The 14,071-nt window shown below is 39.7% G+C and overlaps 1 protein-coding gene across 2 annotated transcripts in view; it reads left to right on the top strand.

Annotated features, from left to right (window-relative positions):
• Positions 1 to 574: 574 nt before the first annotated feature.
• Anapc1 (anaphase promoting complex subunit 1) overlaps positions 575 to 14,071 on the top strand; it is a 76,333-nt gene continuing 62,836 nt past the window's right edge. The window contains exons 1-10 of one of the 2 annotated variants that reach the window (XM_034494437.2): positions 575 to 834; positions 1,920 to 2,156; positions 3,645 to 3,806; positions 6,970 to 7,021; positions 7,217 to 7,317; positions 7,854 to 7,936; positions 9,150 to 9,223; positions 11,357 to 11,502; positions 11,687 to 11,907; positions 12,872 to 13,081. In XM_034494437.2, the coding sequence (XP_034350328.1) occupies positions 1,944 to 2,156; positions 3,645 to 3,806; positions 6,970 to 7,021; positions 7,217 to 7,317; positions 7,854 to 7,936; positions 9,150 to 9,223; positions 11,357 to 11,502; positions 11,687 to 11,907; positions 12,872 to 13,081 (1,262 nt within the window). In that variant the 5' untranslated portion in view covers positions 575 to 834; positions 1,920 to 1,943. The remainder of the gene's footprint in view (positions 835 to 1,919; positions 2,157 to 3,644; positions 3,807 to 6,969; positions 7,022 to 7,216; positions 7,318 to 7,853; positions 7,937 to 9,149; positions 9,224 to 11,356; positions 11,503 to 11,686; positions 11,908 to 12,871; positions 13,082 to 14,071) is intronic. The other variant, XR_013108796.1, reaches the window with a different exon arrangement.

Genomic DNA, 14,071 nt, shown 5'->3' with positions numbered 1-14,071 from the left:
AAATAGGTATTCCACTCACCAAGTTCTAAGAGCAATCTTTCTGGTTGGAGTGCAGCCTCAAGCTCTGAAGGATAGCATTCCAAGAAAAGGGATGAGAAAGAACTAAAATATCAAAGTGTGTGTCATAATAGACAATTAGTGAAGTTATCAAATTCTAACAAACTGCATTTCGGGGCAAAGAAGTGGACTGGAACTCCTTATTCTTTAGGCAATGATAGACCTCACCATTTTTTTTTAAACTTACAGATGAGGAGCAATTACTGTACTAAAGCCCATCTTGGGTGGGAGGATGTGGTTTTCGGGTAGTGTTTTCCATGCAATCCAGAGAAAAATGAGCGGCCTTCCTTGTGCTCCCATTCCTCAGTGGGGAGACACACATCCCCTTTTGAGATGAGGAGGAAACAACCAGCTGGAAAAAAATTACCTAACAACTCAATTGAGAAGGTAGTGCAGGATCTTAGAGATTTGGTTCGTTAAAGAGGTAAGTAACATCATTAGGAGACTGCCTTGGTTGTAGGCACTCGCACAGCCACCTTTTTCAACTGCGCAAGCGCTAGGTCCTCTCCGCTGCCGCGCGTCCCCGCCTTGCTCTGCCGTGGCGCGAGGCAAGTCGGGAAATCCAAGATGGATCCTTCCATTTGAGTTCTTCGCGAGTCTTTGGTATCCCGCTGCGGCCCATTTTTACTCTGGCATCTGGGAGGGAAAAGGGATGAGAAGTTGTGGCGGCGAGGAGCCATCCTGACTGTCCTGCCGCTGCATCGGGCCTTCGTGGCCCCTGTGTCTCCGGGGAGCAGCCGGGGCTCTCAAGCGCCTGACGCGTCCCGAGTCACTCAGGTGCGGGCCGGGCCGGGTAGCGCATCGCTGCGAGTTGGTGTTTCCCTGCACCGAGTGACTCGAGGGCTGAGCGCTCCGGGGCTGGCCTTGAGTGCGTGCTGGGGAGAGAGAGACCCGAGTCTCAGACTGGGTTTTCCGGGTTGGCCCGATGCGACCTGAGCCAGATGCTCGGCCGCTACGCCGTAGCGCGGTTTACTCAAAAGCACGAAAAGTCTTTTTTTTTTTTTTTAGAGACACAACTCTGGGTCCCGCTGTTCCTAGTAACCAGTAATGACAGTTTTAGTTTTAGCATGTCAACTCAGTGCTTTTATCTGGCCTGTAACGAATAACACGTCTAACAACTTTTGGAGAACTGTAAAAGTATTAAGTATGATGCCTTTGGGCTAAAAAGGCATCGAACTGCGAAAATGGTGTAGAAAGTTATCTGTAGGTTTGTTTTAAGCTATAAGGGAATGATGACGTTACATGTTTGCACAAGGAAAAGTCGGGTAAAGTTGCAAGTTCTTTAATGTTGACTGCTTTGTTGAATAGAATTTGGAAAGGCCAGCCACATTTTGGAATTTTTTTCCTCTATTTTTTATAAGGTATCCGTGGTTCTGTTTCAAGTTCTGTTCTCAATATTGATTTTATTTCTAGGAGGTGAAAAAGAAATTTGGGCCTGTTTTTGGACGTAATCATCTCAGAGATGAAGTTTAAGTCACAGCAAGGAAAACTTTGTAGCTATAGAGGGTGTCACATAAACTAGAGGCTTTCAGGTGATTGTAAAAAAAAAAAAAAATTGATGCCAAAAAGAGTTCAGATGAGAGCTTCAAGTTGAATTTAGTCAGCAGTTGTTAATCTTAAGTGCCATTTCAAACACTAATGGTTATAGTGCTGCTATCAAATGCTGTTGTAGAGGTTTTCTCAAAGACAAAATCTGCTCATATGATGCCACAGAATGTTAGAATGTTAGCTATCTTTACGTACTGTGAGTCGAAATGTCTGAGGTGGACCAGCATGTTTCTGACAAAGCTCCATCCAGGCCTTTGTAGTAATAAGTTAGATTTGACCAGAAGGCTGACAAGAATGTGTTTGGATTCACACAGAAATAATGTTGATATTTGGAACCCATGTCGAACTTCTCTGAAGAAAGGGCAACGATGATTGCAGCCGGGGATTTGCAGGAATTCGTTCCTTTTGGTCGAGACCACTGCAAGCACCACCCTAATGCTCTGAATCTTCAGCTTCGTCAGCTGCAGCCAGCCTCTGAATTATGGTCTTCTGATGGTGCAGCTGGCTTGGTGGGATCTCTTCAGGAGGTTACAATCCATGAGAAACAGAAGGTTTTATTAAGATTCTCATCATCCTTTTGAAATATAGAATGAATACTGTACTAATGTAGAGCTACCTGTATGCATGTGAGAAATAAGCGTTAATGTTGGCACTTGGTTAAAAGCTAATGTTTGATGATTTCGGTCAGTGCTGAAATACGGTGCTGCCTACTTAGGCGTGCTGTGTAACTTGTAATGAGGATTGAGTACTTCAGCCATGGCTCGTTTTACTTCATATGTGGATAATCAGGTTTTATAGTCTTTGATAACTAAATGCTAGAGACTAGAAATGGTACCCGCAACAGGCTTCTAGAAGAGGGCTGATGTCACATAAGCGTGTTAGAGCAGTAGTACTTTTTATTTTGACGTGGAGCCTCACTAAGTAGCCCAGACTGACCCTGGACTTTTGATCCTCTGTCTCAGTCTTCAGAATATTGGAATTAGATGTGTGTGCCATAATGCCTGGCAAAGTAGTCATTCTTAATTATGGAGGTATGATGCAAAAGTATGTCAGAAAACAACACTAGAACAGAGTAGTTCCTGTGTATAGTCCTTGTCCCCTCGCCCCCCAGCCCCTGATTTGTTTTGGGTGGGGGGACTCATGCTAGGGGCCAAACCAATGTCATGGCCTTGTGTGCCTTGAGAGAGAAACACTCTACCACTGAGCTGTACCTCTCTTCTGCTTTACCTAATCTTCATATGTCTTTGAAATCAAATCTCTTGGAATGTACATAGGTAGAAATCAGAAACTTTGTAGCTTCCATTCATCATATGTGTGGGACAAGGGAAAGAAGATGAGTGTATTTGCAGCTGTGAAGCAGGGAAGTCCCCCATTGAGTCCCATGTGCACCTCTCTATTTTCTGCCTTCTACATACATTTAATACATACTGTTAGTTTTCCTTCAAGCATGGATTTTATCTTATGCCCTATATGTAAGATATACTTTTTGCATGCCTGTGTTATTGGCAGAGCAATACTAGGGACCTAGAAGTATAAAATAAAATACTTAATATAGAGAATTTTTGAGTCAATTTTTAAAAATGCCTGTGTTATTGGCAGAGCAATACTAGGGACCTAGAAGTATAAAATAAAATACTTACTATAGAGAATTTTTGAGTCAATTTTTAAAAAACCTGCCTGCTTATATGTCTGTGCACCATGTGTGTACAGTGTCCATATGGGCCAGAAGAGGGCATCAGATCTCTTGGAACTGAAGTTACAGACAGTTGTGTAGGCACTGAGAATCAAACCCTCGTCTTCTAGAAGAGCAGCCAGTGCTTTTAACCACTGAGCTATCGCTTCTACCTTTCTTAAGTTATCTCAAGAGTCCCTTGATATAATGTACCCACTTTGCTAATTCACCCACTCTGCTTACCATGTATTGCAATCCTTTTAGGAGTTAGCCTTGGGTTGAGTCTTAATTCACAGGCAGGTCTTGCTCCAGACTACTGAAAAGGAAGGAAGAAGTGCTTAGCATGTCCTGTGTGTTAATTTTTAAGGAAAGCTGGCAGTTAAGAAAAGGTGTGAGTGAGATTGGAGATGCAGCCGACTATGATGAAGAGCTCTATGTGGCTGGGAACATGGTTATCTGGAGCAAAGGGAGTAAAAGCCAGGCACTGGCAGTGTACAAAGCATTCACAGTCGACAGCACTGTCCAGCAGGTGAGTTCATACAGTGATCAACTGTTAATATAGCTGTTTGGGAAAGAAGTTTGTATTTTAAAATGATAACAAATAACAACAGTGTAACAATTGTAGCAGTTGGTTGTACATTATGTCAAGTAGTGGAGACTGGCAGGAAAGTAAGATTTTTTTCATTTTATCCATCATGACAGGGTCTCTGTAGCCCAGGCTGGCCTGGTACTTGAGATCCCCTGCTGCAGCCTCTGAGTATGACAGGCACCTATCACCATATCTGACTTACACATTCTTATGTTTTGGTTATGAGCCTAGCCTTTAATATCTGAGCCATTTTTCCAGCACATTCTTTAGATTATCTTTTGCTAGTGATACAATCTTTTATTTACTTTTTTTTCTTCTTTTTTTTTCCTTTTTTATTGGAGATAGGTCTCTATATAGCCCTGGCTGTCCTGGAACTTACTGTGTAGTATAAGCTGGCTTTGAACTCACAGAGATCCCATTTCCTTTGCCTCTTGAATGCTGATATTAAAGGTTTACCTAGCACAATCTTATTTTTATTGCTGTTATTTTTTTAGTACTGAGGATTGAGTTTAGGCCCTTTTATATGCTAGGTAAGCACTTTTACACACACAGCATTGCAAATAATACTATTTTATTACTAGATATGAGACTTAAAATTTGTTATCAACAAAAATTGTGTGAGATTAAAAATACCTTAAAACACATGATTACTATAATTCATTTCCAGATATTGAATACATAAAAATTAATGGATTCACAGTGAAAGAAAATTCAGCCTGATTTGTTACTATTATAGGAGTTACTGGGACAATTTTCTAAAAATTGATAGAAGTAGTGAAGCACTTAACTATTTCAGGAAGACAAGCAATTTATCACTGTTTGATGAAGGGAACTCTTCACTTCTTGAAGAATGCCAACCTATAAATGCAAAAGAAATGGTAGAAGCAGAAATCATTTTGTAGCTTCCAGTGTGCTAATCAGCTCAGGCGTGGTTGTAATGGTTGTTAACACAGTTGCAGAAAAGGATCATACATGACAGCAACGTATTACTTGCTAAGTGTAAAGAAACAAACAAATCTTTTCTTCAAAATTGTTCTTGGTCTCTAGCTCAACCAAATGATTGGGTTCAGCTTAACTTATATTTTATGTACCTCTAGCTAGTTGTAATACAGGGGAAAATGTGATGTCTACTCTGTTTTCTTTTGAGAAATATTTAATGTGAATATTTAGATCTAGCTTTCAGTTTATAGTAAACTTGAGACCTAGGGGTGCAAATACCCAAGTAGTATGAGATTTGTGGAGGTTAGAGGTTACTTAGTGATGGCGGTGGCCAGAAAGATGGCTAGGCTGATAAAGGTACTTTCTGCTAAGCATGACAACATGAGTTTAATCCACAGGACCCACATGCTGTAGAGAGTGATCTGACTTCTGCAGGTTGTCCTCTGGCTGCCATAAGTGTGCTGTGGTACACACAAAATAAATAATAAATGTAATCATGAAGAACAGCAGTTAGGTGTGGCTGTGCACTCTTTCAGTCCCAGTACTCAGGAGGCAGAGCCAGGTGGAGCTCTGTGCTTGTAAGGCCAGCCTGGGCATAGCCAGTTACAGGACAGCGTGGGCTCTGTAGAGAGACCTTGATTCAAAATAAATGAGTAAATAAAATTTTTTTTTAAAAAGCTAGCTGGTCAGAGGCGGTGAACACCTATACTCCTAGCACTTGGGAGGCAGAGGCAGGTAGATCTCTGAGTTCAAGGTGAGCCTGGTCTACAGAGCAAGTTCCAGGACAGCCAGGGCTACACAGAGAAACCCTGTCTTGGAAAACAAAGCAAAACAAAAGAATGGCTGAAGGCTGATAATTATGGAAGCTGTGGATGGGGATACATTGTTTCCTTTGTGTGTGTATCTGAAAATCTCTGTTATAAAGAGTTTAAAAGAAGAAATAGTGCAGTGAGCAACTAGAGGAATCTGGAGTTTGGTAATGTTTACATTGTGATCTCTTAAAAAGTGAATCAGGGATGAAGAACAAGTAAGAACTGTTCTGGATGGCAGACACTAAAATGACATCACTAAATTCTTTTATTTCTTGTAGAACTAAGGCTGTTTTAAATGGGAAAACCCCTGGCCTCACCCTCTGTAGTGCTGGGATTACAGACATGTGTTGCAAATGCCAGGCCAAATGCAATATTTTTGAACCTTGTTAAATCAACTTTGAATTCTGGTTCTAAAAATACTAGGTCAAAAAAAAAAAGACTTTTGGGAGGAGGGGTGGGGGGTTTGGAAAATTTAGAATGATTCACTGTTAGGTGATATTAAAGTATTTATTATTTATTCTCTGAAGACTGGTAGTGAGTTCTGTTTTTTTTCCCCCTTCTCTTCTCCCTTTTGGTCTGGCCCCGCTCACTCCAGGCCCCTTCTCGATCTGGGCCCCCATTTTGTGAGTTTTTAACAAAACATTTTCAGCTGGACATGGTGGTAGAGACCTTTAATCTCAGTACTTGGGAGGCAGAGGCTGGTGAATCTCTCAGTTTGAGGCAGCCTTGACTACAGATTGAGTTCTAGGTTAGGCAGGGATATATAGTGAGACCTGTCTCAAAAGCAGACAAAAGGAGAGCATCTTTAGTATTTAAATTAAAATTATTTAGTAGCATTTTAATATTTTTAGGATTGTGGCAGACTATAAACACACAACATAAAATTTATGCTTTACACCATTTCAAGTATTCAATTTAGTGGCATTAATAGGGGAAACTGTTTTCTAAACATTCTTTTAATGTGAGCATAGAATCTGAGATCTGCTGAGTCACTTAAGCTCTCCCATAATCCTTGCTTTTTGTAAGATACAGGGTTTGCACAGCCTGAGCTGGTGTTTGAGCTGTAACTGCAAGACTTGTGTCAGCTGAGTCTTTTGATTATTTTGTTTTCCTTTCTCTTAAGATTTAATTGTAAACATAAGTCTTAGAATATGTAGCATTAAGTGTTATAATCTTACTTTTTGTTACTCTTGTTTGTTTCCATGACATGTATGTTTGACTGTGTGTGTGTAAAAATACATCTATATTTTGCTGAGGAAATAAACTATGTAAATATTATTTCTGATGCTATTAGCTTGTGGATGATTATTTAGATGTAATTTTCTTAGACAAACATTTTGTTTTGATTTTAGGCATTGTGGTGTGACTTCATTATATCACCAGATAAGTCTGAAAAGATCTATAGTAAGTTTCTTTATGAAATTTTATTTCCCATGATTCTAAGCATTTATCCCACTGAGATACATTTATAAGTAACTCTTAATCACAGTAGTTTAATCTAAGTGTTTTGCATAATGTATTGATGAACTTTTGTTGTTTGGATTGATCTGCTTAGCAGGAAAATAAACAACCCATAAACCTTGTATTCTTTCCCTTCAGAGAGCCATGAACTAGAGAAGTGCATATGTATATTACAGAGCTCCTGTATGAACATGCATAGCATAGACGGGAAGGATTATATAGCCTCCTTACCATTTCAGGTAAACTCAGTGGTTTCAGTGCTTGGTGTGTGTTTTGTGTAACATATAATCATGTGTAATATTTTTATGTAGGTGTCTTAATATGTCAAGGATGTTAGTTTTTACTTAACTGAATTTCAGTAGTTTTAGTTCATCATGTAACTATTTTTTCCACAAAAACAATTTTGTAGTGAAGTAAATTATGAAATATGAGATGTTTGTGAGTTCAGTGGTGTTTACAGAGTCATTTTGGCTCTATTGTACTAGGCATATGAGTAGTATTGGCCTCTTTTGTACCACATCGTTGAGTGCTCAGGGCTGTTACACCCTGTGGTATGACACCAGCCGCAGTTTCACGCTGACCACCTGGTCTGTGGGTTTGATTTTTGTCTTAGAGTTGTTTGTTAAAAGTCATAGATTCTGAAATACTGTATTTTGTGATAATGTTACTTTGAAAGCCCTCAGTAAATTCAAAGAGAATATTCTGTTATTCTGTCTGAAAGCTTTGCTTAAACTGTAGTTTTCTTACTTCTGTTCCCCTACCTTCTTATTGATAGGTGGCAAATGTCTGGGCCACTAAATATGGTTTGCTGTTTGAACGAAGCAGCTCTTCGCATGAGGTGCCTCCAAGTCTACCTAGGTATTCATTTCATTATGTTCAGAATATTATTTCTTGGGCTTTTATAGTGTTGATTCTAAAGTAAACTTGTTAACCTAAATGTTTGAAGGTATCCATGGTCACAGCGTAAGTATTACACTGGTTTCATGCCAGTTTGGGCCCAGCTGTGAGTACTCACTCATTACTCCATTGCTCTGTGCTTTCCTAGGTAACACTGAGCAGGAGCTTAAGGGGGACAGGAGTCAGTGTCTCAGCTCTGCCGTGTCTTCATTGTATTGTTTTGGACAGATCATTATCACGTTCTTAGTTTTCATTTTCTTACTTGTTTCAGGAATGTTCTTAGTTAGCTCTTGGGATCTCTGCAGACTCTCACAGGGCCAGTGTATGTTAAGTGCGCAGTCAGCAGTGCATGTCTATTGACAGTGTACCTGCTGAAAGGAGGGATGTGCAGAACAAACAAAGGGAGTGCAGCAGCAGATGCTTGCTGTGTGAGAACTGTTTGCAGATTTTCATCTCTGCGTTGATAGAAAAGCCAGTCCTTCTCTTAACTTTCTGAAATTTTCAGACTTACTTACTTGAAGTATTTTTCTCTTCTTTTAAGAAAATGTATCCATTTATGAACAAGTGTAGGAGGCTAAATTTCTTGCCTCCTGTAGACGCACTACAACGAAGAGAGATAAGGGAACAGCTTATCTCATACCCATGGTTGTTCTCTGGATTCTGTCATGTGATGACTGCTCTTTGCAGATTTTCCTCTGGACATAGTCAGCTTTCTTCTGTGTGTGTATGCATAGAATGATTACAAGAAGAGAGTTTTAGAACTAAACAGAGGATGCCTTGACAGACTATGTGAAGAATTTAAAAGGTTACTTTTTGAGATGGTAGCTGTGATAGAATGCTTGACCCGGATTGAGGGAGGAAGGACTTACTTTGCTTCACGATTTCAGCCCTATGTTCAGGGAAGGTGAGACAGAGTTGGTGTTGGGAGGGCTATGTGGCAGAGGCTCTGTACATCTTGACAGACCAGGAAGTGGAATGAGGGATTGGAAACAGGGCTGGGCAGTAACCACAGCCTCCTAAAGCAGTGCTACAGTTGGGGACCAAGTGTTCAGACATGAGCCTCTGTGGGCATTTCATGGTCAAGTGGTAATAGTAGGTTTGCAGTTGCTTGTTGACACCCGAGGTGCACACAGTTATCTTGTTGGTGATGGATTGTGTATTTGTTTATTGCTAGAGAACCTTTGCCTACTATGTTCAGCATGCTGCACCCACTAGATGAGATAACTCCACTTGTTTGTAAATCTGGAAGTAAGTGCACTTTTATGTTCTTTTATGTAAGCTCTGTTTTGACATTGAGGGCACTGATGGAAGGAGGAAGTAAGAAAGTTTATTTTAAAAGTGACTTGTTTTACTAGAAGGTAATTTAAGCATATTCATGATAAAAGTAACTTTTATCATGAAAATAACTCATTGACAGCAAGGACAGCAGTTACCTCAGCAAAGCCAAGGCACATGTATCACTGAGGGACACTGACATTTGTTAATTTGCTTGTAGGTGTCTGTCCTTTAAAAATAAAAAAATGAATGATACTTCGATGAACTAAAGTTTTCTTTCTTTTTCTTTTTTTTTTTTTTTTGTTTGTTTGTTTGTTTTTCGAGACAGGGTTTCTCTGTGTAGCCCTGGCTGTCCTGGAACTCACTCTCTAGACCAGGCTGGCCTCGAACTCAGAAATCCACCTGCCTCTGCCTCCCAAGTGCTGGGATTAAAGACGTGCACCACCACTGCCCGGCAAGTTTTCTTTTTTTTAAGGAAACAGTCATAGGTCCTGATTGCTGGGTACATTGTATTATTCACTATCTTTGTTGAAGATTCACGGAGTTTGCACTTTGAATATTTCTAAAGTATTGCTGTATGCTTGGCTTTAAATTTAGGCTTTACAACACACAAATAGGCATCTACAAATAATAGACTGAAGACTAGAAGGACATTTAGAGTCTTTTGGTCATTTTACTTGTTCATTCCAAGCACCACTGAGGTGTTAGCTTCTGATCGTGAGTCCAGTAGCCATTGGCTAAACTAAGCCTCTGTCCTGTTTCAGTAAGTCACACTAACTCTTGAAAGGTTGTAGCAAAACAGAACGAAAAAGATTGTTGGTCATGTAGGATGTTATGAGTAATTATAAAACTGTAAGCATGGTACATAAGCACAGTACAATTCTAATTTGATAAAAATTGATTGTGGTGGTATATACTTATAGTCACAGCTGCTACTGAGGCTGAGGCAAGAAGATTGCTTGAGACTAGCACTTTGGGGGCAGCCTGGGCAACACAGGAAGATTTTTGTCTCTCTCTCAAAAGATTTTATTATAGCTTTTAGTGTGTGTGTACTCAAGTGTGGGTATGTGCACCCGAGTTCAGATGCCCGCAGAGGCCAGAAGACAGAATTGGATCCTCAGGGCTGAAGTTAGAGGTAGTTATAAGCTACTTGACATAGGTGCTAGCAACTGAATTTGGGTCCTCTGCAAGATCACCAAGCATTCTTGATGGCCCAGCTATCTCCAGCCCCATTCCTCCCTCTCCTAAAAAGAAAAGCCTCCTAACTTTGTTATTCCACTGTGTAGACTTCTTAACTCTATGTAGAGTTCCAGGCTGGCCTCAAATTCACAAGAGATCTGCCTGCCACTGTCTCCCAATTGCTGGGATTAAAGGTGTGTGTTACCATGCTTAGCTATTTTTATTTATAAAAAAATTCTCTATTTCAGAGAGTAATAATTTTTTTTTCATTTCCCAATATTTTAACTGAGAATGAAACTGTCAAGGATATGGAACCTGGTTTGTGATGGTATAAAAAAATAACTGGACTCAGCTGGAAAAACTTGGTTTGTTATAAGTAAAACACGTTTTTCACCACTTCTGGGTTTTTACAGAGGAGAGAATAGAACCAGTGAGCAAGTCAGGCATTTCCAGCAGATGACTGTAATCTCTAAAATAGTTGCTTGTTGGCTGGATGTTGTGGTGTGTGCCTTTAATCCCAGCATCTGGAAGGTAGAGACAGGCGGTTCTCTGAGTTTGAGGCCAGCCTGGTGTATATAGTGAGTTCCAGGACAGCCAGAACTACATAGTGAAATCCTTTTTCAAAACCAAACCAAACCAAAGCACCCTTTGCTTCTGGCTGATGAATTTAATAACAAATCAGGACAAATCTTCAACATTTGTGTTTTATGTGTGTCAGAGTGGACCAGCCATTATGTCTTGTTTAATGCATTTAAGGAAGTTGACAATTTAAAGTTTGTTGTCAGTTACATAACACTGAGTGGGTTTTGTGCTTTAATTGGCTTGGTTCTCTTTCCTTTTAGGAACAATGAGAACATTCTTCTTACTTAACTTTTAAGAACCTAAAGCCCCTGTTCTGCCCCTGGTCATTTCCATTTTGATTTTTAGGTCTTTTTGGCTCATCTCGGGTGCAGTATGTTGTAGATCCAGCAGTGAAAATTGTGTTTCTGAACATTGACCCCTCCATTGTAATGACGTATGATGCTGTTCAGAATGTGCATTCTGTGTGGACTCTCCGGAGGGTGAAGCCAGAGGTGAGGGTGACAGATAGTGAACCTGAACACTTGCACGCTTTTGAGATCAGTTGTATTTCTTTGGTAGAGAACAAGCCCCTTTGTTTTTAATAACTGCCATCTACATGCATTTTTAAGATAATTTCAAGGAGATTAACTCTTTGTTCTGATTGTTTACTTATTTTTCCTATTCCTTTGACTTAAGGAAGAAAATGCGGTTTTAAAGTTCCCTGAGCAGGCAGGGACCCTGCAGAACGCAGCTACTAGCAGCTCCCTGACAGCACATCTCAGAAGCCTCTCCAAAGGCGAATCCCCTGTTGCTTCTCCGTTCCAGAATTACTCTTCTATTCACAGCCAGAGTCGCTCAGCCTCTTCACCCAGTCTGCACTCCCGGTCGCCTTCCATTTCCAACATGGCAGCTCTAAGGTGGATGTCTGTCTTTGTTTTAAACAAGATAACTGGAACAACAGATACCTGCTATTTTAGCTCTCATGTTTTGAAGGATTTAAGGTTTCTATCAACAACTCTTGGATAGTTTTTAGGGGTGATAGGCAGAAACCCAACTATGGCTACTTTAAGACTTGTAAATCTATGATGCCTCAGTGTCCTGTATCACATTTAGAACCTATTCATGCTACTATAACATTAATTTGTTTCTCTCATGAGGTAGCAGCACTTGGATGAGCATTTAATTCTATAAATATTTTGTTAGTTTTTTAAACCTTAATTTATAATTTTTTGTTTTAGTTTTGATAACTAATATATATACCTGAATATCTTTTTATTGACATAGATGCACATGGATGATGCTGCATGGACAGTTTTGCTTGTTCGTGTGTGTCTGACAGTACAGCAACATACTTATACCTTTCTGAATAATTATTTTCATATATATACACACACAAAATGTATATACATTCAGAACTGAAATATATATATGTGTCTCTGTGTGTGTGTATATATATATATATATATATATATATAGAACTGAAAATGAGTTTATTCTTCAGAAAATATCATTTAAGTATTCATTTTGTGTGTGTATGTGTGTGTCTGTGTGTCTGTGTAGCCTTGGCTGTCCTGGAACTCAGTATGTAGATCAAGCTGGCCTCACACTCAGAGATATCTGCCTGTCTCTACCTCTTGAATGCTGGGATTAAGGCCTTGCTTCTTTAAGCCTGGTGTGAGTGCATTTTAACACAGGTTCTAAATAAAGTTTTAGGCTTAAACGCATTAGGGCAAAACATTTAAATAGCTGTTCAATTCTGAGAAGTCTGTGTCACTGGGATTATACCATAAGTGCTTCCTGTATGTAGGAGTGGATACTGTTAATGACATGTGTTAGAAACTCAAGCTGCTCATAGTGACATCCTCTCTGGTTATTTTGCAGTCGTGCTCACTCTCCTGCCTTAGGAGTGCACTCTTTCTCAGGGGTGCAAAGATTCAACTTTTCAAGCCACAATCAGTCACCAAAGAGACACAGTATTTCTCACTCTCCAAGTGGCAGTTTGAACGACTCATTTTTGGCACCAGAAACAGAGCCAATTATTCCTGAGCTGTGCATTGACCACTTATGGACTGAGACACTTCCAAATACAAGGTTTGGAGGATATAGCTTTATGTTTAAAGAAAAATATTACTTGTGTTTTTGGAAGATGTTTGGTGTTATGCCTGGTGGCTTAGCTCAGGGGTAGAGTGCTTGTCAAATATGTGTGAATTTTTTAAAGCATCCTTCAACATCAGGTATAGTATTAACACATAAACTATGAGGAGATACATACTTATACCACCTTAATTTTAGAAGAATAAATTATTGATACTAAAGTGATCATAAAAATGTTTTGTCATCAAATATTTCTTTAAGATAGTAATCTTTGAGGTTTGAGGTGTTTGAAGTTTTGGGGTAAAACATCTAATTCTGTAGTGTTATAGTCAGGCTTCTATTGCTGTGAAAACACATCGTGACTGCAGCAAAACTTATAAAGGAAAGCGTTCAATTGGGGCTTACTTACAGTTTCAGAGGGTTAGTCCATTATCATGTTGGCATAAAGCAGACAGGCCTGGTGCTGGAACAGTAACTTAGAGCTTTACATCTGATACATAGGAGCAGAAGGAGCAAGACACTGGGCCTGGTGGAAGCTTTTGAAACCTCACAGCCCATCCCTAGTGACACACTTCCTCCAACAAGGCTAAATACACCTCCCAATCCTTCCGTGATGGCTCATCAACTGGGGACTAAGCATATAAATTTGAGCCTGGGACAAGTTGGGTTGGGGGTGGACCAATCTCATTTAAATCATCACATGTAGATTCAGTAATTTGAGATTTTATAGCAAGTTTTTTTTTTTTTTTTTTTTTTTTTTTTTTTTTTTTTTTGGTTTTTCGAGACAGGGTTTCTCTTGAACTCAGAAATCCGCCTGCCTCTGCCTCCCAAGTGCTGGGATTAAAGGCGTGCGCCACCAACGCCCGGCTTATAGCAAGTTTTAGTAAATTTTATCTTTGTGTTAAATGTCAGCTCTACTTTTTGAGAAATAATGCTAATCTTTCTATGATCTCATTTGTTAATTTAGCCACATGCCAGTGTGTGTGC

This window comes from Arvicanthis niloticus, chromosome 2 (assembly GCF_011762505.2).
Source record: "Arvicanthis niloticus isolate mArvNil1 chromosome 2, mArvNil1.pat.X, whole genome shotgun sequence".
In the NCBI taxonomy this organism is placed as follows: domain Eukaryota; kingdom Metazoa; phylum Chordata; class Mammalia; order Rodentia; family Muridae; genus Arvicanthis; species Arvicanthis niloticus.
This window is presented reverse-complemented; position numbering and strand designations above follow the sequence as displayed.